We start from the raw sequence: 21057 nt of genomic DNA on the forward strand, positions 1-21057 counted from the left end.
ATCAGCAACAGAATTCACCCTGTTAATTCACCCAGTCCCTCCCCCTGTGCCCAACGCAGGATTGAGCCATACTATATATTTTCTAGTGCTTTGTCCAGTCTAGTTTTCGATAACACAAGTCATGTAGTTTCCACCACTTTCTTAGGAAGACAATTCCACAGGCTAACAGATCTCACTGGAAGGAAGGTTCCCCCCTGCAAGACATTGTGCCACTCTCTTATTCAAGAACAAAATAAAAACCTGTTCTTGGCAGGTCCTACCTGCAGCAATAGCCGTCTTCCCATCCACAGTCACAGCAACAGATGTGCTCACTGTCACCACCTCTGGTTTGCTACCTCCCTCTGTCAAGACACAGATGTAGCAGATTCAGTTACTTTCCCTCTGTTGCCAGGGGAAGGGGGCACAGACCACACACAGGAGCTCTTTACTTTCCACAGAGAAAAACTACTGAGATCACTGAAGTAGCCAGCTCTGACATGGACTGGGTGCGTGGGGATGCCACATGATAATAGTGCACAAAGGATGCCCCAACATTGAAAAGCTCAACTCTGAGCTCATGTCTGCATCTCCCAGAACACTGAAGCATCCTGATTGGCAGTTCAGGAGACCAGATTTCCTCTTGGTGGAATGGCCCATGAGAGCAAGGGTGTTGCCCTCAAAATAAGAAAGTACATACCCCCTGAGAAGCTGCTACAAGACTCAGCCAACCTTCCTGCCCACCTCAAGTTTGTTTACCTGTCTGAATAAGTTGGTTGTATCATTACACTATAAGGCCAAGTTTGGGGTTCAGTTAGACCTGTTTAAATCTAGAGGAACACCACTCAAGTAAGCCAGGCCTTCTTCCTCCTTGTTTTCTGTGAGGTAGGATGCCCCCGAGCGCATTGCACCTCATGCCACTGGTGCCGCTCTGTGTGCATGTCCTCTACGCTTTCTCTTGCTGAGACAGTATAGGCTAGCTGCCCAGATTTTCCCAGAATGCACTGGTACACAAACAAAGTTTAGGCAGTGTTGTATGAGTGAATGCACAAACATGGTTCAGCTATTATTCTGAGGCATAAAAGCAGGCACAATTCAAACCTTGGACTAGATTGTGCCATTTATAGAACAGCTCTGCATAAAAGGCCATGTGGCCCGTGTACTCTGTCCCATGAGGGGCACTGAGGTGGTTGTATGTCAGGTAGGCATAGCCTCTCCTGGGGCTGCGCATGTGCATGGAAGACAGCGCACTAGGACGGAGCAGGTTGCTTCTGCTGGTGCACCAGCCCCACTCTGCAGGGCAGGATGGAGGAGGGATGAGGCCATGACCTCAACTCCAAGAGGATTCTGGCCCCTAACTCCTCCACGGCCAACTAAAGGCCATCACAATCTGGCCCTGTGTAGGTTGTGCCACACACTGGATACAAAAAACATGGTTGCACATGTAGTCTGAACTGCACCTTAGGCAGTGTGCCATTTCCTAAGTTGAACTCAGTCATTTTAGTCTGTAACTGTCCTCGGGACAGATTCCAGTTTTGAAGGGTTTTACTGGATTTGTTGAAATAAAAAAAATAGGGGCTGTGGTTTCTTTTTTACAGTTACCGGGGACATTTTGAAGGTCAGTATTTCTGAGCATATTTATTCTGCCACTCATTCCTTCGCAACAGATTGTAGAGTTCAGTGCTTTGCCCCAGCAGATGGATTAGGTCCTTTTTCCTTCCCCACAGTCCCAGCATTTGTCATTGTCTTACTTCTGCCTTCATCATTCTTGTTGGTGTCTGACGTGTCCTGAACATGACTTTGCAGTTGCATTGTGTGTTTTAGCCTGAGGTCGTGTGTGGATTTTTTTGACTGAAGTCAGACTGACTTGCACAAGGACACTGCATGCATTGAGAGAAGCACTTGTGAAACACAAGGACTTCCCTGCCAGATTATGTTCATATGCTTTGAGCCTGATCCTGCACTCCTTGTGAACCCAAAACTCCCTGTGACGCCTGTGGGGGATTCGGGTAGATGACAAATGCAGGATCAAACTCCCTAGAGGGAGGTCATGTGAAGTTCCTGGTCCTGCTGGGTCATGAAGCATGATCATGTGGTGAAGGCCCTAGACTGGGACTCTCGAGATCTGTGTTCTATTTCCAGTTCTGCTACAGACTTAATATGTGACCTTGGGCAAATGACAGTCTCTCTGTGCTTCAGTTGCTCATCTGTAAAAAGGGGAGTAGAATTAGGGGTCTACCAAATTTGCAGGTGTGAAAATTGCGTCACGGACATGAAATCCCATCTCCCCTGTGAAATCGGGTCTCCAGCTACCCAGCTCTGAAGGCAGCGCTGCGGTCAGCAGTAGCATAGAAGTAAGGGTGGCAATACCAGACCATCTGTGAAATTTGCTATTTATGCTGTGACCAACCCATGAAAAATGTGTGATTTCTCCATGATTTAAGTAGACTCCTAAGAATAATCCTTCCTTCCTCCCCCACCCTTTGTCTGTCCTATCTATTTAGAACGTAAGCTTTTGGGGGCAGGGACTGTCTCTTCCTATGTGTCAGTGCTTAGCACAGTTGGCCCTGAGCTTGGTCATGGCTAAGGGATACCATGAACCAAACAAAAGCCAGCTTTTATGCAGTCCTTATTAAGGCAAAGCTACCTTTGATGTCAGTTAGGGTTCAGATGAGCAAGGACCGCAGGATCTGTCCCACAGTGACTAGCAACTGATACCTGGTCCCATGGGTTACTGCACATGGTGATGAAGGTACACACTGGATATTGATAGGAAGCTACTGCAGGGATTTCAGGAGGTCACACCCATGCGGGGTGCCAATGTCTGACTTTCTAAGCCCTGCTCTATTGCAAAGAGCAATGAAAGTTGCACGTAGTCTGGCAGAAGATGCTTCTTGCCACGACTGCCACCTCTGCCCTTCACTCTAGTGGTGACCCTTTAAGTGAGGTATACTTGGGGGCAGGGAGGAGAGGAGAGCATGGATGGAAGGTTTAGTGTGTTTTCTCTCCCCCTCCCTTTATATCCTGGTTCATCTTCTGGATCTCATCCTCGTTTTCTTCTCCGTGCTGCTCACTTCCCCTCCCACATACCCTCCCACCACAATGCTACAAAAAGCGTTTACAGTGAAAGTGCTGCACTCTGTGACAATGCCTGAGTGCAGGGGGCTGGGGAAGAGCACAGAGGGGATTTCTGCCTCTGTTGCATGAGCGTCACATAGTATTTTGTTCTGATTTTTCTTGTGCTCTCCTGTCCTCCTCCACCTTGGCAAAGATCCCTGCAGGCTCTGGAGATCACATAGGGGACAATCACATCCTGAGCATAGACACAACAAAGCTGCTAGTCAGCTGTCACTTTGGGGCTCCATGGGGTGAGGGGATGCCTACCCACACTACAGAACCAGCATGAGATTCAAGCAGCCCGAGGATGGCTCTCATCATCTCCCCCTGTGTAAGAGCTCAGTCTTGCAGGAAGAGGATAATGAAGGTGAATGGGGTGGGGACAGGGAGCAGGGGACTGTGAGTGATACGTTTATTTTCTCCATCTCCCTCCTTTGCTGTAGTGCTAAGGCGAGGGTTACCTGAACCCTCTTCTGAGGTGATGCTGTAGATGAAGCTCCCTGGAGGATGCTCTGCTGCTCGGCGATACCACAGGGGGAAGTGATCCATGGTGAAGATACTCTCCTTGTCCCCCAAGGTCAGGAACTTCCTGTAAGGAAGAAAAAAAAGTGAAAATTGCCACCTTCATCTGGGACAGGGAAGCCCACTTCTCCCTCCTCAGCTGCATTCAGCACAGTGCCTGCCTGGGGGGATGTTCTGCACTTAGCATTGTCAGGGCACCAACACAGCGTCAGGATAGTCACAGGCCGGTGACATACTAAACTTACAGTCAGATAGCACCTTTCACCCCAAAGGACCCCAGAGCAGTTTACAAACTATATGCAGCACACAGGCTACCATCGTCAGTTCATCCACTGCTGAAATGCAGCCATTGCTGGGGTGGAAGGTGGCTGCTCTTTAGCAGCACAAAGGTACACCAGGTACACCACAGGGCAGAAAGTTAACTGTGTCCAACAAACTGCAGGGAAGAATTGAGAGAGACAGAAACACTCACGCAAGCACAGTGGTTGGGAAATTATGGCTCCCACCCCTTCTTTCACAGGAAGGGCTCTGGCATTTTTAAAGGATGAGTTGGTTAGGACAAGTCATAAAGTCAAGATGTCCAAGATACTTCACTGGTGGTGCTGGGGAAGCTGAGTGTGTGACCTGCACATGAGCCATTGGAAGAAACCCACATTTGGAGCTGCATGGAAGGTTATCAGAAATATATTTCCCCACCTGATTGGCAAGAAATCAGTGCCTCCTTCCTCACTATTACAGACATGGCCTTTGCCTTCTAGGCTGGATTATGGCAATGGCCTATATCTAGAAAGCGCTGGGGAAGCTTCAGCTGATCCAGCACACTGCAGCTCATCTCTAAGAGACACACCTTGTCAAGAGAGTTGTGTGCAGTGCCCTACATGGACTATCCATCACATCCCAGAGTTACTTTAAGATTCTAGTGCTGATCTACAAAGCTCTCAATAGACTAGGCCTGACAACCACCAGGACAGTCTCTCTATGCCAGCTGTTCTCAACCAGGGGTCTGGGGCTTGATGACCTTTCAAGGTCCCTTCCAGTTCTATGAGATAGGTATATCTCCATATATTATATGCAGAAAAACAGTTGTTGTGGCACAGGTGGGCCAAGGAGTTTTTAGAGCATGTTGGAGGGGCCTCACGAAGAAAAAGGTTGAGAACCCCTGTTCTGTGCAACTCTCCAAGAATTCTCCAGTCCACAGAGTCACTACAACTAATAGAGCCTCGTATCAATCCTTTGTCTGCCAAGAAAGTGCAATTAGGCAGAGGGCCCTTGGCTATAGAAGACCATGCTGAGCCTACACCTCTTTCTTAAGAACAAGTCACACCTCTTGCAAAGATCTAACCCCTCAGTAGAGATGGTTGTATATACTGTCAAATACAGAGTAGCAGCCCCAAATAAACTGATCCTTACATATTCCTCTGGTAAGAGGAGAATACAGCGGTCCAGTTGCAGACAAGCAAGATAAAATTCTTTTTAAATAAGGCACAAGGCACCTAAATACTATGGTGGCAGCTGCTTTACAAATGCTACTGCTGTAGGCAGATAAGACAGAGGTTAGGTTTAGGAACACATCTGAGCTGTCTGAGAATTATCTGCATGACCCAAGAGCCTTATTTCCCAGGTTCTCCACTTCTTGGATTCTGCTCAGCATGTCACATAGATCTTATGACTTTTTCCATATTGAGCCACCAGGTGGTGCTGTTGTCCACATCTATGTCCACATTACCCCCCAGCACAGGCTGCTCAGCCACCATACATAACCAGTGGTAGGTGGGATGGGTATAGCTAATAAGTAACATCCTTGAAGCTGAAACTCTTTACCTGCCTAGGCTGCCATTTGGTGAACAGGTAGCACCTACCTCACTTAGCCCATCCCACTGGGGCCCGCACTAACATGCATAAGTCATCTCTGTTGTGGGTAAGAATGAACCATGAAACTGAAAAAGGGAGATGCAAGGAAGTGCAAAGTAAGAATCTGTGCTGTGTGGTACCCTGCAGCTCTGAACAATCCTATATCCCAGCCCAGAGCTGCAACAGCAGGATATCTATTTGTAGCACTGTAGGGACTGTGTTATTCCAACTAACATCTGCAATATGGGTGTATTAACAGGTGTTACCATATGCAGGGGGAAGAGATTTAGTTACCATGGGTCACAGCTGTAGTATTAAAGTATCAACAGGTGCCATGTGCAGGTGAAAGGAACGCTGTTAGTCCAGGTAATGTTTTAGGAGACATCACAGGGATCATTGTGCAGATGAGAGGCCTGCACTTACTATGCAAGTGGGACTAGTTACCCAACCAAAAAATTCTGGATAAAATTTTCAAAAGTGTGCAAGTGATTTAGGCTCCTAGGTGCCTGAATCACTTTGGAAAATGGGAGTTGGGTGCTTTAGAAAATTTTACCCTCTGTCTGAATTCCTTTTAAAATATCTAATCCCCTTCACGCATTCAGCTCCCAAGCGCAAGAGTGAGGCTGTGAAAGAGATCACGAGGAAGCCCTTTTATTTGTGTGGTAGGGGAATGAAGACTCCTAGTTTTCTGACTCAGTCAAGAATCAGGAACTGGCTACGGTGCTCAGTGAAAGAGAGATGGGGGAGGGGTCTGAGTCTTGCCTGATCAAGAAAACAAGATACACCTCTACCCCGATATAACGCAACCCGATATAACATGAATTCTGATATAACACGGTAAAGCAGTGCTCCGAGGGGGCAGGGCTGCGCACTCCGGCGGATCAAAGCAAGTTCGATATAACGCGGTTTCACCTATAACGCGGTAAGATTTTTTGGCTCCCGAGGACAGCGTTATATCGAGGTAGAGGTGTATAGACAGAGCTAATGACCAGGTCAAGAAGGGCAAAGGAGGTCATAAGGGATAAATGATGCCCCCCTTACAGGACAGCCAAGTTCCAGAGACTCATTGGAGATTCTCAAACAAACAAAAAATTGATTTATGGGCTTCTGCACTTGCCATAACATAAACCATACCTGGGCGGAGCACCAGGAACAACCAGGTAACAGACTTCCCTGCAAGATCTCCACTTCTTCCTCCCCCTCCCCGATTTCTTTATTTCAGATCTTTACTTTTGCTGTATATTTTGACGTAACAATGATTGGTCATTTATATGGTTCTTTGCTTTCCAGAGGATTTGGAAGAGCTTTACATACTACATACAGGAATCTGCCACTGAAATGCAGCCACCACTGGAGTGAAGCACCTGCAACCCTTTAAAAGCACAGAAAAATGCTATGTGCCAGCAGTATAGGACAGGGAATCTACACTGGCTTCCCATAGCATATTGAGTCAAGTTCAAGGTCTTGCTTCTTATCTTCAAAGCAGTCAATGGCCTGGGCCCAGCATATCTGACAAGTCCATTCCTCAGGTACAATGGGACTTTCTGCCATAAGGGTGAAGCTCATCTGTGCAGGAAATGGAACCTTCTCAGGGACTGGTCCCAGACTGTGGAAGACATTCCCACAGGAACGAAGGACCATCACAAACTTCAGCACCTTCTGCTCCAAGTGCAGGGCACACTTATTCAGCCTACTTTCTAACAGGAACTCAAAGCAGCTGAATAACTCTAAAAATAACTCTAACCAAAATCCTCCCAAGCCAAAACACTCCACTGCACACACAATTCTCCCTCTAGGGAGAGGATGAGAGAGAGACTAACTACATGTGACAGACGTTAGTCACATTGTGTAATGCACCCCCTGGAAGGTGCTCAGATACTATGATGATGAGGGCAGTATAAGAACCTGTATAGGATAGAATATCCAGCAAATGAGACTAAAAGGGGAATTGAGATGGCTAGTAATACTCTGCCTAAGTTGGAACATGGCCCAAAAGCTAAAGCCTAGACCCCACCCATACTCTCACAAAAAGTGTCACTGGAGATCTTCTGGCTGTAATGTCTTGGCAACAGCCCTTCTATTTCCTGACCAGGACTTCGGAATAATCAAAGAAAAGATTAGGTCTCCCAGAAAAATCAGCCTACATTTTACATTGAAACCATTGCATTCTGGGACAGGTTTTTGCCATATAACAAACAGAACAAGCACAAAACAGTGCCCTGCCCCATCCTTTATGACACATCGGACAGGTCTGCTCCACTAACCCCTGGTTGCTTCCCATTTTGTTCTCTGTAACCCTGGATACTGTTCAAGGCACAGTGGCAATTTCATGCTGCTCCTTCACAGAGACTATAAGAAATTCCTCAGTGAAGTTTCATTTTAGGACTTGCCTGTTCGAGAGTTTCTCAGATCCCACATACAGGAGGCTCCTCATGAGGCCGGCTCGAGTGCCCAGAAATGCCGTCTCGACCTCCTGCTCAGTCTTACTGTGGGACAGAGAGAGAGACCCAGAGGGGCAGAATTAGATCTCAGAGCTAGAACTAAGCCTTCCATGTAGTAAGGACCTCCAAAGTGGAGATTCAGAGGGCAACACATTGGAGTGGGAGGTTTCTTAAGTATTTAGGACCAAATTCCCCTGCGATATAATGCCACTGCCTTCAGTGGGGTTACACCAGAACTGACACATTTGAAAATCTGAGCGGGAATTAGGATTATTACGATTTTACTATTCATTCTCACAGTCACACTTTTGTGATTTGTTCATTTTGTCCATTTACAGAGAGAACTTAAAGTTCTCTACTCCTGCCCGCCCAGCTGCAGGTTATTTACATATGGGATTGGGGCGGGAGATGAGTTACTCAGAGAGAATGGGTGTGCTCCCAGGGCTGAACCCGAACACTGTCTGGGACAGGGAGATTAAGGGATTGCGAGGGATGACGTAACTGAGTGGTGCAGGGCGACCTTGCTGGAGTTGTGAGTAGCACAGACCTGACGTTGTTGTGAAGAGGCTCACAGTGTAGAGGGCCAGCTGCTATGGACACGGCACTGTCTTTTTAAGTGAGAGGAATGTGGTGGATGACAGACTATGGCTGTGTCTACACTAGGGCTTGTTGGCAAAAATTTCCTGCCATTCCTACCACTCATTCAACTCCACCAATGGTAGCAACTGTGGGAGTCCAAATACAGATAAGACAACCATGGCTGCCAATGTTTATAATATATGCTGCAAGCAGATCTGAACAACACAGCGTTAAAGTGCTAGTGGGCCTAAATGCCCAGGTGGTAGCAGCCGTGAGAAAATTTTGCCTCCAAAAAAACCCCAAGTGGAGGCAAGACCCTCTAGATTTATATCCCTTCTCAGGCCTGGCAGCAGCAGTCCAGGCTTCCATCTGTGTACTTCAACCCTGATCTGAAGGCACCATCCATAAGTGTGACAGGTAGGTCAATTTCTATGGCCCATTCAATACTTGGCTTCAGTGTCAGTAAGAGAGCCAACTACTGCCAGTTGTGATACTCCAATAGAAGCTGGACTCAGCTCAATTCACTTTATGTAGTTCAAGGAACAGTTGTCACATGGTAACAAAGCTTAGTCACTACTGTCCTTGGGTGAGATTTGAACTCATGACTTTGAAGTGTAAGTTTCTGTATCTATTACCAAGACCTCAACTGTGAGACTCCTCCTCCTTGGAGTCCATGCCTGAGAGGGAGATTGATGTCCTGCTTCTGTTTCTGTGGTCAGCTTAGTGTTATGTAAGGATCTATTATGGGCTCTATGGAACAAAGGGAATCAAGCTGCTCCTTCAACTTGGCCACAGAGCTTTCACCAGGGAATCAGGAGACCCTGTCCAAACTCCCAAGACGACCATGGGATCTGAATGAATTTCAGCTGCGTTTTCACATATACTTACTCAGACATGTTGAGGGCCAAGGCTGTCCAGTAGGCCTCCATTGGCGCAGTTACCACCGCATCAAACAGCACCTCCTGGACCAAGTCCTCATCACCTGAGCAAAAAAACCCAAACATGATTAGGAGTGAGAATGGTGTCATCCCTTTGCCTCCTAGATATCCTTTAGAGCAGCAATGTTACTGACCTAACTTGTGGTCCAGTGGGTTGAACAACAGGGAATAAAAAGAAGATCCCACTTGCATCTGCTGACCATCCCAGGGGTGCCTCACCTTTGGCTGAGAGGACAGCAGGGGAACCCTCACCAGGGTGTGACCAAGCCACTCTCACGGACTGTCTAGCAGCAGTCACACAGACAGCATTACAGTCAGGGCAGCTCACCGCCATGCTGTACATGAGTGGCAGTGATCCTAACTTTGGGGTTCAGGTGGTCACTTTCATATGGCAGTTCAGCGCGCTGGTCACTCTTTACAGTTTTAAAGGGTCAGAAGTCACCTTCTGTCAGCCCAAAAGCTCGGGGGGTTGAAAGGCTGAGCAAATAAAACAGGGTGTAGTGGGGCGGACTGCCCCACTCCCTGAGAGTGTGGGCTGCAGCAGGCCAGTAAGCCTGCGCAGACAGGGAGCCAATTAGAGAAGGGCTTATTGGGAGCCAATCGGGGCCCAGATTGGAGGCAGCCAATCAGGGCCAGGCTCAGCCCTATAAAAAGGCTGCTCAGGAAGGAAGCAGGCAGTCTGTCCCAGGCCTTTGAGAGGGGAAGGTCTGTCTCCAGAGCAACAAGGAGTCTGGTGGCACCTTAAAGACTAACAGAGTAGCAAGACTGGCACCACGGACAGCACAGCACAGCACAGCGCTGGCCAGACCTGGGGGAGCAGAAGGGAACTCCAGCCCAGTGTCTGCCAGGCTGCAGGCCCTGAGGGGAAAGGCCTAGCCAGTGCGAGGGGCTGAAGAGGAAGCGGCCCAGGGACGTGGACAGACGGAGGGGAGAGAAGGAGGACAGCGAGGCTGCCACCAGAGTGTCCCTGGGCCGGGACCCAGAGTAGAGGGTGGGTCTGGGTCCCCCCCTTGCAGTACACCCAGCTATCGGCTGTGGGGAGCAGCCATCATAGACTACGCCAGATCCCTGACAAGAGGGATTAGACTTTGGCGTGTGTGGTTGGACATGGTGGCTGGGGTGCAGAGAGACTGCTGATCAACCACCCCCCGGAATGGGGTTTTGGCTGGACTGAGGGGCACTGCTGGAGGGCAGTGGTCTGAAAGAGGACTCCGTGAGCTGGTGAGTGACGCGGGCTCAGATGCCAACCAAGGGCGAGACAACGGGCGGGACACCACCAGGAGAGGGTGCTCCACTGGACTGAGCTAATTCCCGGAGGCAACCAGCAGGAGGCGCTGCGGTGGTGAGTCCCAACCTTGTCACACAGGGTCAAAAGAATTATTTATTCCCCTCCCTTTTGGCCTTCACCCCTGAACTCACTGAACAGGCAGTCTACAACTGTTGCCTTGACTCCCTCTCTCTCAGTCCTGGATCCCCTCTAATCAAGCTTCTGCCCACTCCACTCAAGCTGCCTTCCCGAAAGCCTTGAATAATCTATCTGTGGCCAAATCTCAGGACCTCCACTCCATTCTTGTCCACCCTGACCTCTCTGCTTTTGACAGTGGATCACACCCTCCTTCTTGAAATTTGAAATCTTGTCCTCACCAGGCTTCAGGGATGCTATCCTCTCCTAGTTTTCCTATTCTTTGGCTGTTCCTATAGGCTTTGTCTAGATGCGAATGTAAAGATGCGGTGTTGGAAGGAGTTTGCTAATACTTGCTAAACAGTTATAAAATGTGGTGTGGACAAGGCAGCTGAGCCTAAGCTTTAACTTGACCTGCTTAGCACATATTAAAGTCTACACTGGCTTATCCACACTAGACTTTTGGAGTGTGTTATCTAACACCACACCGTTAAATCCTAGTCTAGACAAAGCCGCTGTGCCCTATTTTAAGTGGGTTCTCCTCCTCCCTTCTCCTGGAAGATCCCACAGCGTGCCATTCTTAGCCCCTTTTTCTTCTCACTCTAAAGCAGAGGTGGGCAAACTATGGCCCGCAGGCCACATCCGGCCCACAGGACCCTCCTGCCCGGCCCCTGAGCTCCTGGCCTGGGAGGCTAGCGCCCCCTCCCCCGCTGTTCCCCCTCTCCCGCAGCCTCAGCTCACTGCGCCGCCTGCACAATGCTCTAGGTGGCAGGGCTGCGAGCTCTTGCCAGGCAGCGCAGCAGCAGAGCCACGGCCTGACCCGATGCTCTGTGCTGCGCGATGGCGTGGCTGGCTCCAGCCGGGCGGTATGGCTGCCAGCCACCGGTGCTCCAAGCAGCGCAGTAAGAGGGCAGGGAGAAGGGGGGGTTGGAAAGAGGGCAGGGGAGTTTGAGGTGGTGGTCAAGGGGCGGGGGTGTGGACAGAGGGCGGGGAACAGGGGGGTTGGATGGGGTAGGGGTCCTGGGGGGGCAGTCAGGAAGGAGAGGGGGGTTGGATGTGGCAGCGGGGGACAGTCAGGGGACAGGGAGCAGGAGTCCCCGTGGGGGGGCAGTCAGGGGCAGGCGTTCCAGGAGCGGTCAGGAGACAGGGAGAAGGGGTGGTTGGATGGGGCAGGGGTCCTGGGGGGGCAGTCAGGAATGAGAGGAAGGGTTGGAGGGGGCGGTGGGGGGCAGTCAGGGGCGGGGAGTCCAGGAGCTGTCAGGGGACAGGGAGCAAGGTGTGGGGCAGGAGTCCTGGGGGGGCAGTCAGGAAGGAGAGGGGGGTTGGATGGGGTGGCGGGGGACAGTGAGGGGCAGGAGTTCTGGGGGCAGTCAGGGGACAGGGAGAAGGGGTGGTTGGATGGGGCAGGGGTCCCCAGGGGGGCAGTCAGGAATGAGAGGAAGGGTTGGATGGGGCAGTGGGGGGGCAGTCAGGGGCGGGGAGTCCGGGAGCGGTCAGAGGACAGGGAGCAGGGTGTGGGGCAGGAGTCCCAGGGGGGAAGGGGGCACGACAGGGAATGGGGGGGTTGGATGGGGCAGGAGTCCCGGGGGGGGCCATCAGGGGGCGAGAAGCGGGGGGGTGGGGGCAGGGGCCGGGCCATGCCTGGCTGTTTGGGGAGGCACAGCCTCCCCTAACCGTCCCTCCATACAATTTCGGAAACCCGATGTGGCCCTCGGGCCACAAAGTTTGCCCGCCCCTGCTCTAAAGTTTTACTTTGGGAGATCTCATCTACCTCAGATAGCTTCCTCACCATCTTCATGCCATTGACTTGCAAATCTTCCTCACTCCTGACTTGTGTCCATCTACTCTGTCCCTTTTTTCAGTCTACCTTACATCTCCTCCTGGATGCCTCACCATTAGCTTAAACCTAACATGTCCAAAACTGAACCCCTTATCTTTCCTTAATGCTCTCCCCACTCCCCCTGTTTTCTGCTATTATTGACAAGATCCTCTTCTCCCTGTCACAGAGACCTGTAAGCTGGGGTCATCTTTGACTCCTCCCTCTCCTTTTCATAATACATTCAGGTCCTGTCCAAATCCAGCTGCTTCGTCCTCCATTGCAATTCCAAAATCTGAACTTTTCTTTCTGTCCATATGGCTAAAACTTTCACCCAGGCCCTTATCATCTACCTCATTCTCCTCCTTGACACACATCTCACTTCCTTCCAGCCCATTCAAAACAAAACTACTAAGACAGTCTTTCATTGACCTTTCCCATAATTCTATGTTACACCCTCCCTGCTTCCTCTGAATCCCTCCACTGGCTCCCCTTTCCTACCTCATCAAGTTCAAACGTCTTGTCTTCACCCTTAATGCCCTTCACTACACTGCCCTTCCCTGCTTATTTGCTCTTGACTTTTATAGCGTCATTCCTGCACCCTTCGTGCCATCAATGATGCCAGTTTTGAACAGCCATTTATCTGCGTGTCCCACAAACATCTTTGTGCTTTCTTCTATGCTGCTTCTTATTCATAGAGCACCCTCTGACTTGATTAATAAGGCCACTACTCTTTCTTCCCTCAGATCCCCCTCGAGATGCACGTCTGTGCTGATATTTACAACACATCAACCAGCTAACGATGTTCAGGTAGAGCAGCAGTTGGAGATGGGTTTTGAATTAAATGAAATCACCTAAAGAAAACCCAAACATACTTTCAGGTGATTTGAAACTGTCTGGGAACATCAGGTAGTGCAATATCTAAACTATGAATCCACATGATCTTTTCATTACATTTGTCCTCCCTTGTCCATTTCTCTCCTTTGTCCATCACACCCACTTCGTCTACCCTAAAGAGCTAATGACTGAATTTGGAATAAGGCAGAGCTTGCCTTTTATCCTGTGTTTGAGGGAATGCCTAACACAATGGTACCCCAGCTCTGAATAGGGCCTTTGGGATCTACCACAATACAAATAATGTTACTATTGTTTTAGGACTACACAGCTCTGAATTACACACAGGCACTCTTTCCTTCCTGGCTCCACCCACAGCTCTGTCAAACATGGCCTGCAGCACCCCCAGCTAATACAGGCCTGGATCTCTCCTTAACAGAGACGTTCAATCCGGTTTAATTTTGTGGTAATTATGAAATGGAAACAATCACTTGCTGCTGGGGATTAGGATGTGGCCACTCAATTTATTTCCACTTGTGAAGTGACCAAGTGTTTGAACTCCGCTCTGCAGAGATGAGCATACAGCTCATGAGCTCAATCTACCACCACTCCGTTTCCCACAGCCCTTCTCCACGGTGGAGAGGCACAGGAGAGCTCCAGTAGGTCACTTTAATTTCCAGCACTCACATTCCAGATCGGGTTCCTCTCCTGTGAGGAAGCGGATCATGGCCTCCAGCTGGCTGAGCTTCCGGTGATCTGGATCAATATCGGTGATGCAGTAAATCCTGGCGGCAAGGAAAGAAACACAGAAAATCACTTTCAAGCAATCACACCAGGAAACTAGTGATCTGGAAAAAAATATTGTAAAAAATCCTTGGCCACCTAGGAATTTCAGATGTCATTATGCTGCACTCCTTGGGTGCTCAGAACTTAACAGCATGGATAGAACTCAGCTCCTCCTGTTAAAAACAGCACAGGACGCTACCACTTTATCTAAAGAAGCATCTTCGTTAGCAGTATAGTTCCTCTGACACACAGCAGAGCAGTTCTAATTTCACCCAGCAAAGGGCAATGGTAACATACACTAGCCCGCTTATAACAATATACAGTGTGATGGAGAAACCTGGAAAGCAGCAATACCAAAGGAGACCGATAACTAGACAGTGAACAAGCTTGCAATGTGATATGGTGGCAAGATAAATCAATGGGCCTGTGTATGCAGAGGCATCAGGATGCAGAGTTGGGAGGTGATCACTTCTCTGTATTCCACAAGAGACCTGCCTTCTAATATGGCTTTCAGTTCTGGCCACTTCGATGTTAGATTGGAGGGGTATAAAGAAAAACACAAATTATTAAGGAACTTTAAGGAATGGTTTATTAGACAAGACTAGAAGAAGTGACTATGTAAAGCTGGTGAACAGATGACTTGACTATATACGTTAACTGTGCATGAAACTGAAGGAGGAAGAGATGCTATTCATGGCGGTTTGAGGGGTTTTAACTAGGGTATAATAAATTGGGGTTTTTTGCAGTGCTTCTTGCAAATAATTGCTTTAGTTTTGATCCACTTGAGGTTCACATACCTGAATTTAATGCTGAGTTTCAGGTACACACAAATCTCAAAGCAAAAGTTGAAAATGCCAAGCTTCGTTTTGTTTCATGGACAAACCAAGCAAAAGCACAAATTTTGCATGATATGATTTTGCATTAATAAAGTCAACTCCAGGTTCACTAGAAACCACATCCAGGCTCAATTAAAAGGCATGTGAACCAAGCTGATTTCTCACTAAGTGTAATCTGACCTTGCAACAAAATCCCACTTGGCTAAGTTTTGTGTGATTTATGGTTTGTTGCACAGTTCTAGGCAGGAATAGGATGAGATTGTGCAAAGGAGAATTGAGGGTGAATATCAAGAGATCTTTCCTGACAGGGAGATGGGTCAGACTGTAGAATAATCTGCCAAAGAAAGTGATGGAAGTCTCAGGAGCTTGCACCAAACTCTGGCACCATCAGTTACTTCAGGAGAACATTGCTTTTCCTCCAGGCCAGGGTGGGTGGCAGAGCAGAGCAAACTCTGCCAGTGATCTCAACCCAAAGCTCCATCATCAACAGGATATCATGTACTTACCATTCATTAGCTAAGGTCAAGTCTGGCTGCAGCAGGTCGTGCAAGCCTGAAACAAGAAAGCAACCAATAAATCTATTGATCAGTCAATGAACCAAACACACTGAAAGAGGGTGAGGTGGGGGACAGAGAAGAGAGGGAGGCACAAGCACATCCCTGGGATGCCCATGAAGTTCAGCATCCTTGCCCCCTACAGAGATGTGACTGTTTCAGGTTAACCTACCTTCTTCCACGGAAGTGTTCCCTAGCAGGATGTATTCCCCATGCCCACGGGAGAGGACGACACCCAGGCTGCAGGCAGGGGGAAAACAGAGGGTTTGTCAACAAGGTCACGTGCAATCCCCAAATGTTTAAATCTGACACTGCCCTCCCTGAGAGGTGAGCTATGATCCCCAATGCCATCAGCTCTCTCCTCTCTTATTAACAAAAGAACATCCCCAAGCGAGCAGTAAGAGTATCTGAACTCCAATACAAGGGAGCAAGGAACCCCTCTGTCATAACCAATATCATGAGAAGGGGGGACCAAATAGCCACGCCCCCCACCCCCAAGAGGTACATTCCCTAAGTTGAGATACACTTGCTCACCTGAAAGGCGTGCCACTGATGTCAGTGAAGAAATAATCATTAGTGAGAAAGAGAACCCGTTTCTGGAATAAATAAAAAAAAAAAGTGGGGAAAATAAACTTTTTGAAAAACAAACCCTAAGGTGGGGGAAGTGATACACCATCCTACTGCACCACAGCGACAATGGTGATTTGGCTACACGACCCCAAAGGCAAACCAAAGCATCTGATTAACTCCAGTAACATCCATCCCCACAGACCGGGTCTGAGGCCATGATGCAGTGTGCAATGTTCAGCAAGTCATGCTTTTCAGAGATCCATTCACTCAGCCATTCAATTTCCTCGCAGGGCCAGTAAAACACCTTATCTCTGGGATTACAACCCAGAGAGCAGAAAGTGTGAGGAAGCTGCTCTCCCTTTCACTGCATTAGCTATATGCTCACTGCATAACCAGATTGCCGGGTCCTGCTGGTCTTTCTTTGCACAGGGCCTGCAAGGCCCCAGACTGACCCTGACCCCACCATGGGCTACAATTCATTATCTTCACCAGCTTCCCTGGTTCCCTCTATTATGCTCTACGCTCTGGCTGAAGATTCAGAGAGGCGGATGAGGAGGATTGGAGGGTGGGAGGGAATGGGTTTGGAAGAGCCAGAACAGTGGCTACAAACTGATTACAACTGGTTGGAAAACAGAATTCCCATCTTGTGGGAAATGCTGCTGGTTTTAATATTTATTTTCATCCTGAATCAGGACAAAAAAGTCAGACTATCAAATATTTTCATGGAATGAAGAGTTATGAAAAAATTTCAATTTGGAAACATCAAAATGAAAGAACAACATTTTCAATCAAAACAAAATGTCAATTCAAACTAAAACATTTTGTTTCAAACTGAAAAATTTCATTTCAAATTAACATTTCCACTTAAAGAAGCATTTTAATTCAAAATGTTTCATTTCATTTTGAAATGTTGCTTTGGAAAAATAAGTGTCAAAATTGACATTTTCCATTTGAAACTGTCAGTTTCAATGGAATTTAGCAGGACTGGCTCAAGTGCTTCCTCTTTGAGGCTGCTGCAGTAAAAAACATTTCTTGGCGTGTTTCCTTTCTGGATTGGAAGTGCAGTGATGTGACTCCTCGCTAGAACCAGGGCAGGAGATGAGGGGTGGGTGAGTCAGAGTGTGAGAGAGACACTGGAGCAGTGGTTCTCAAACTTTTTGTATTGGCGACCCCCTTCAGACAGCAAGCCTGAGTGTGATCCCTATCTTATTAATTAAAAATATGTTTTTATATTTAACACTATTTTAAATGCTAAATTTATAACCCTATTGTTTAAAATTAATTTACCTTTTCTCACTGTTTTTAAATTAAGACTAAAACACATTTTTATCAAATTATTGTTATAAGCAGAAAAGTTATTTTTTTTAAATAGTTTAATACTGTTTAGTACTGTTTAATACTGGGGGAAGAGTGCAAAGAAACTTTGCCAATATCATTTTTCACAGCAGACTTAGCACACCACTGCCACCATTACTTCTGCGCTGCTGCTGGCAGTGGTGCTGCCTTCAGAGCTGGACGGCCAGAGAGTGGCAGCTGCTGGGCGCCCATTTCTGAAGGCAATGCCGTTGCCAGCAGCAGCGCAGAACAGTAGACCTTTGCACTGGGAAGGGTAGCTATGGGGGAGCTAAGGCAATTTTTTTTGGGGGGGGCTATAGCCCCCCACAAACCTACCCAAGTGCCACCCCTGCCTGTAGGGCTGTGTTTTTGGCCGATCTCAGTATTCTGATTGATCTGTGGTTTAATGCAGCTCTTCAGCTGCTGAACAATCAAGCCCTCTAATATTGTCTCAGTTCCACTTTTTAGTCTCAAGACAACAAACCTGCGTTTGTTATTTACAATCCCCAGAGTCCAATTCCTTTAAAGTGGTGATAATACAAATACATTCACTGCATTATACATTTACAATACTTTTTGAAGTAAATACATTACATTGCGATGGAAAGGTGTGTGCAATTTTCTAAAACGCTAGATTTAAATTATATATTTTATAGCGGTTGCTGCTCTCTGTTTTGTGCATGTACTCGCGACCCCCACGTAATAACCTCGTGACCCCTTGAGGGGTCACAACCTTCAGTTTGAGAACCCCTGAACTATGGAGAACACCGGAATATACCATATACCGGTGAGAAGGCAGGCCCACTGCAAATTTTCTAAGATTGTTTTAAACAATACTGGAGGTTGAGCAAAGTACACCTGACTTGCCAGTGTCAGCCTGCACTGTATCCTGGGTTTGTGTACTCAGCAGGTGGGTTAGCATGAAAACAGATGCAGAGGTGATGCATGGGGGGGGCATGGGGGTTCACATGCCCCTCCCCCCCGGTTTGCTGCTTGGCTTGTACTGAGCATGCTCACACAGACTGTGCATGTTCAGTAACACAGCTGAAGCTGGCTGCCCTCACTCTGCGCCTCCACTATCAACGGCACAGGTCAGCTCTGCAATGGAACTCGTGGGTGTGTGTATAAAATCCATCTGGCACTAGCAGTCAAAGGGACTTGAGGCAAAGCCATCTACACTACACACAGACAGCTTCCTGGTGTGGGAGATTTGTCAACTGGCTGACAGCTGAGCATTGTCCAAAGAAAAGCACTCCAATCACTTCAGTAAATGATAAAATATGTCCAGTCCAGAAACCCAGCCTTGTGCTGCCACACAGAGGTTCCGAAATTTGGGTCCCCCACCCTGCAGCTTGAGTGGATGCAGAAAACCTCTTTTCTCACCTACCTCTCGGAACAACCTGGTTTGCCCTGTGGCTCCCATTCTTTAAGCACTGAGATGATGGCTAAAGATACTGGGTTTGTGTGGTTCTTGGTGGTGAAGAACTTTCCTCTCTTCTGGCCTTGATTCCCACTCTCATTTTGTGTGTGGCCCTGGCTCCTTCTCTAGCTCAGTGCTGCATTTCACCCAGTTGCCTCCTTCTCAATGCCCTGGCACAGTCATTGCTAGCAATAGAGGCTTCTCTGCCACTAGACCTCTCTAAGGAGTGTCCTTCAGGTTCAGTCCTTAAATCCCTTCTCTATCTCATCCCTTGGCAATTTCCTTCTGAATTCACCTTGAAACTAAGCAAATTCAGACTGGCAATATGGCATACATTTTTAACAGTGAGAGTAATTAACTATTAGAACAATTTACCAAGGGTTGTGGTGTATTTTCCATCATTGGCAATTTTTAAAATGAAGATGGGATTTTTTCTAGAAGATATGCTCCAGGAATTATTTTGGAGAAGTTTTATGACCTGTGTTATACATGAGATCAGACTAGATGATCACAAAGGTCCCATCTGGCCTTAGAAACTATGAATCAAGTGTGGGGGTCACTTCTATGCCAAAGACACCACAATCTCTATTCCCTTCACTCAGCCCTTTCCACCAGCCTCATTCTTATCAACCCTAGGCTCTGCCACAAATTCCCTCCTCTGCTTTCCGATGTCTGCCACTCTATTCTATGTGACATCAAAGCAGCACAGCGGAACTGACAAGTAAGCTTGTCACTTTCACTTCCTGTCCAGCTCAATGCATTTTGGAGCACTGTGAAATTGACAGTTGGTCAGTTTCACTTTCTTGCTAGGCTAGTAGGGTCACAGAGTAAAAACTATCTGTTGTTAAAGCCATTTTTCACTCTGTTCATCCAGGGTTCTAAATCATACCTTTCAAGAAGTGGGAAGTGATTGGATGAGAAAAAACAGAATAGCTCTCTACTGGCAGATGGAACTTCATGAGGGCTGCAAGGTGTATTCTGAAGGAGCTAATAAATACCCTGGGGATTTTAAGGATATGAAGTAGTACAATGCATCCAGAATGTGTTTTGGTAAAGGGGAAATTCCTGATTGATCACACCAAAACATTTTTTCCCTCCATTTTACTTTGTAACATTTCCTGGCAGAGTTCTTTCTGCCACTGCTCAGGATGCCCTGGACATCAGCTGAACAGGCCTTTTCTAACTCTGACATCCATCCAAATACCATGCCCTCATGTGAAGTGTGACTAGGTTGCAGTGATAAGTCCCTCCCTCATCCTGAGTTAAGGGAGATGGGAAGGAGGCCAGGCTGACAGCTGCAAAAGCATAGGGTACCAGAACTGATGGGCCCACCCCCGTGTTATGCAAATCTCTCACATCTTGTCCTGTCTGATTTTCCTCAAAACCCGTGGTAATGAGGGAGTCAGGGAAGACATACCTCACAGCTCCTGATCATTGTCTGAGGAAAGTGTCACCCAGAGAGCCTAAGGTGCAACCCCCCATCTAGAACAGAACTCTTTGCACTTGCTGTTCACATGGGAGGCAGAGATCATGGATCCAAGTCCCCACACCTAAAACACCATCTGAAGAGTCATGTCATGCAGCTTTCCACTAGTTTTCTGTGGAGAAATGTCTGCTTAGAGAGTCTGCCAGGGTGTTTGGATTCCTGGCAGGTCAGTGGCCATCAGGGTAATCTACATGGGAATGCACCAGTTCCCAAAGTTCAATGGCCTCCTCACACAGCTGTTGACACAGCAGACTGCCATAATGTTGTTTAATAATACTTGGACTGACTGGCCGCAGTTGGGCAGGAGGAATTACTCACAGGGCAGTCTGACTGCTCTTAGTTTCAACATGCTGATATTAAGCATAGACTTCTGCAGAGATCATGTCCCTTGAGAAACCCGCCCTTCCACATTTGTTCCCCAACCTAAGAAGGATGCACCCATGGTCATAGTCTTTGTTGGAAGCCAGAGTTGAATGGTACCCACACAAACCAAGTAAGTGAGGCTAAGACCCTTTGGGGAGCCATGATGAGTAAGTCAAGACTGTGCTTGCCTGGAGTGCATACAGTCCACAACCAGGCTCATAGATATCTGAG

At 47.9% G+C, this 21057-nt stretch overlaps 1 protein-coding gene across 1 annotated transcript in view; it reads right to left on the reverse strand.

The window, feature by feature from the left end:
- The window catches only part of CACNA2D4 (calcium voltage-gated channel auxiliary subunit alpha2delta 4), a 163212-nt gene that overhangs the window by 77127 nt on the left and 65028 nt on the right, over positions 1 to 21057 (reverse strand). The window contains exons 19-26 of the mRNA XM_065408969.1: positions 16187 to 16248; positions 15825 to 15892; positions 15605 to 15650; positions 14164 to 14261; positions 9375 to 9468; positions 7853 to 7952; positions 3555 to 3678; positions 261 to 341 (exon numbers count right to left, since the gene is read on the reverse strand). Coding sequence (XP_065265041.1) covers positions 261 to 341; positions 3555 to 3678; positions 7853 to 7952; positions 9375 to 9468; positions 14164 to 14261; positions 15605 to 15650; positions 15825 to 15892; positions 16187 to 16248 — 673 coding nt within the window. The remainder of the gene's footprint in view (positions 1 to 260; positions 342 to 3554; positions 3679 to 7852; positions 7953 to 9374; positions 9469 to 14163; positions 14262 to 15604; positions 15651 to 15824; positions 15893 to 16186; positions 16249 to 21057) is intronic.

This window comes from Emys orbicularis, chromosome 1, assembly GCF_028017835.1.
Source record: "Emys orbicularis isolate rEmyOrb1 chromosome 1, rEmyOrb1.hap1, whole genome shotgun sequence".
In the NCBI taxonomy this organism is placed as follows: Eukaryota; Metazoa; Chordata; order Testudines; family Emydidae; genus Emys; species Emys orbicularis.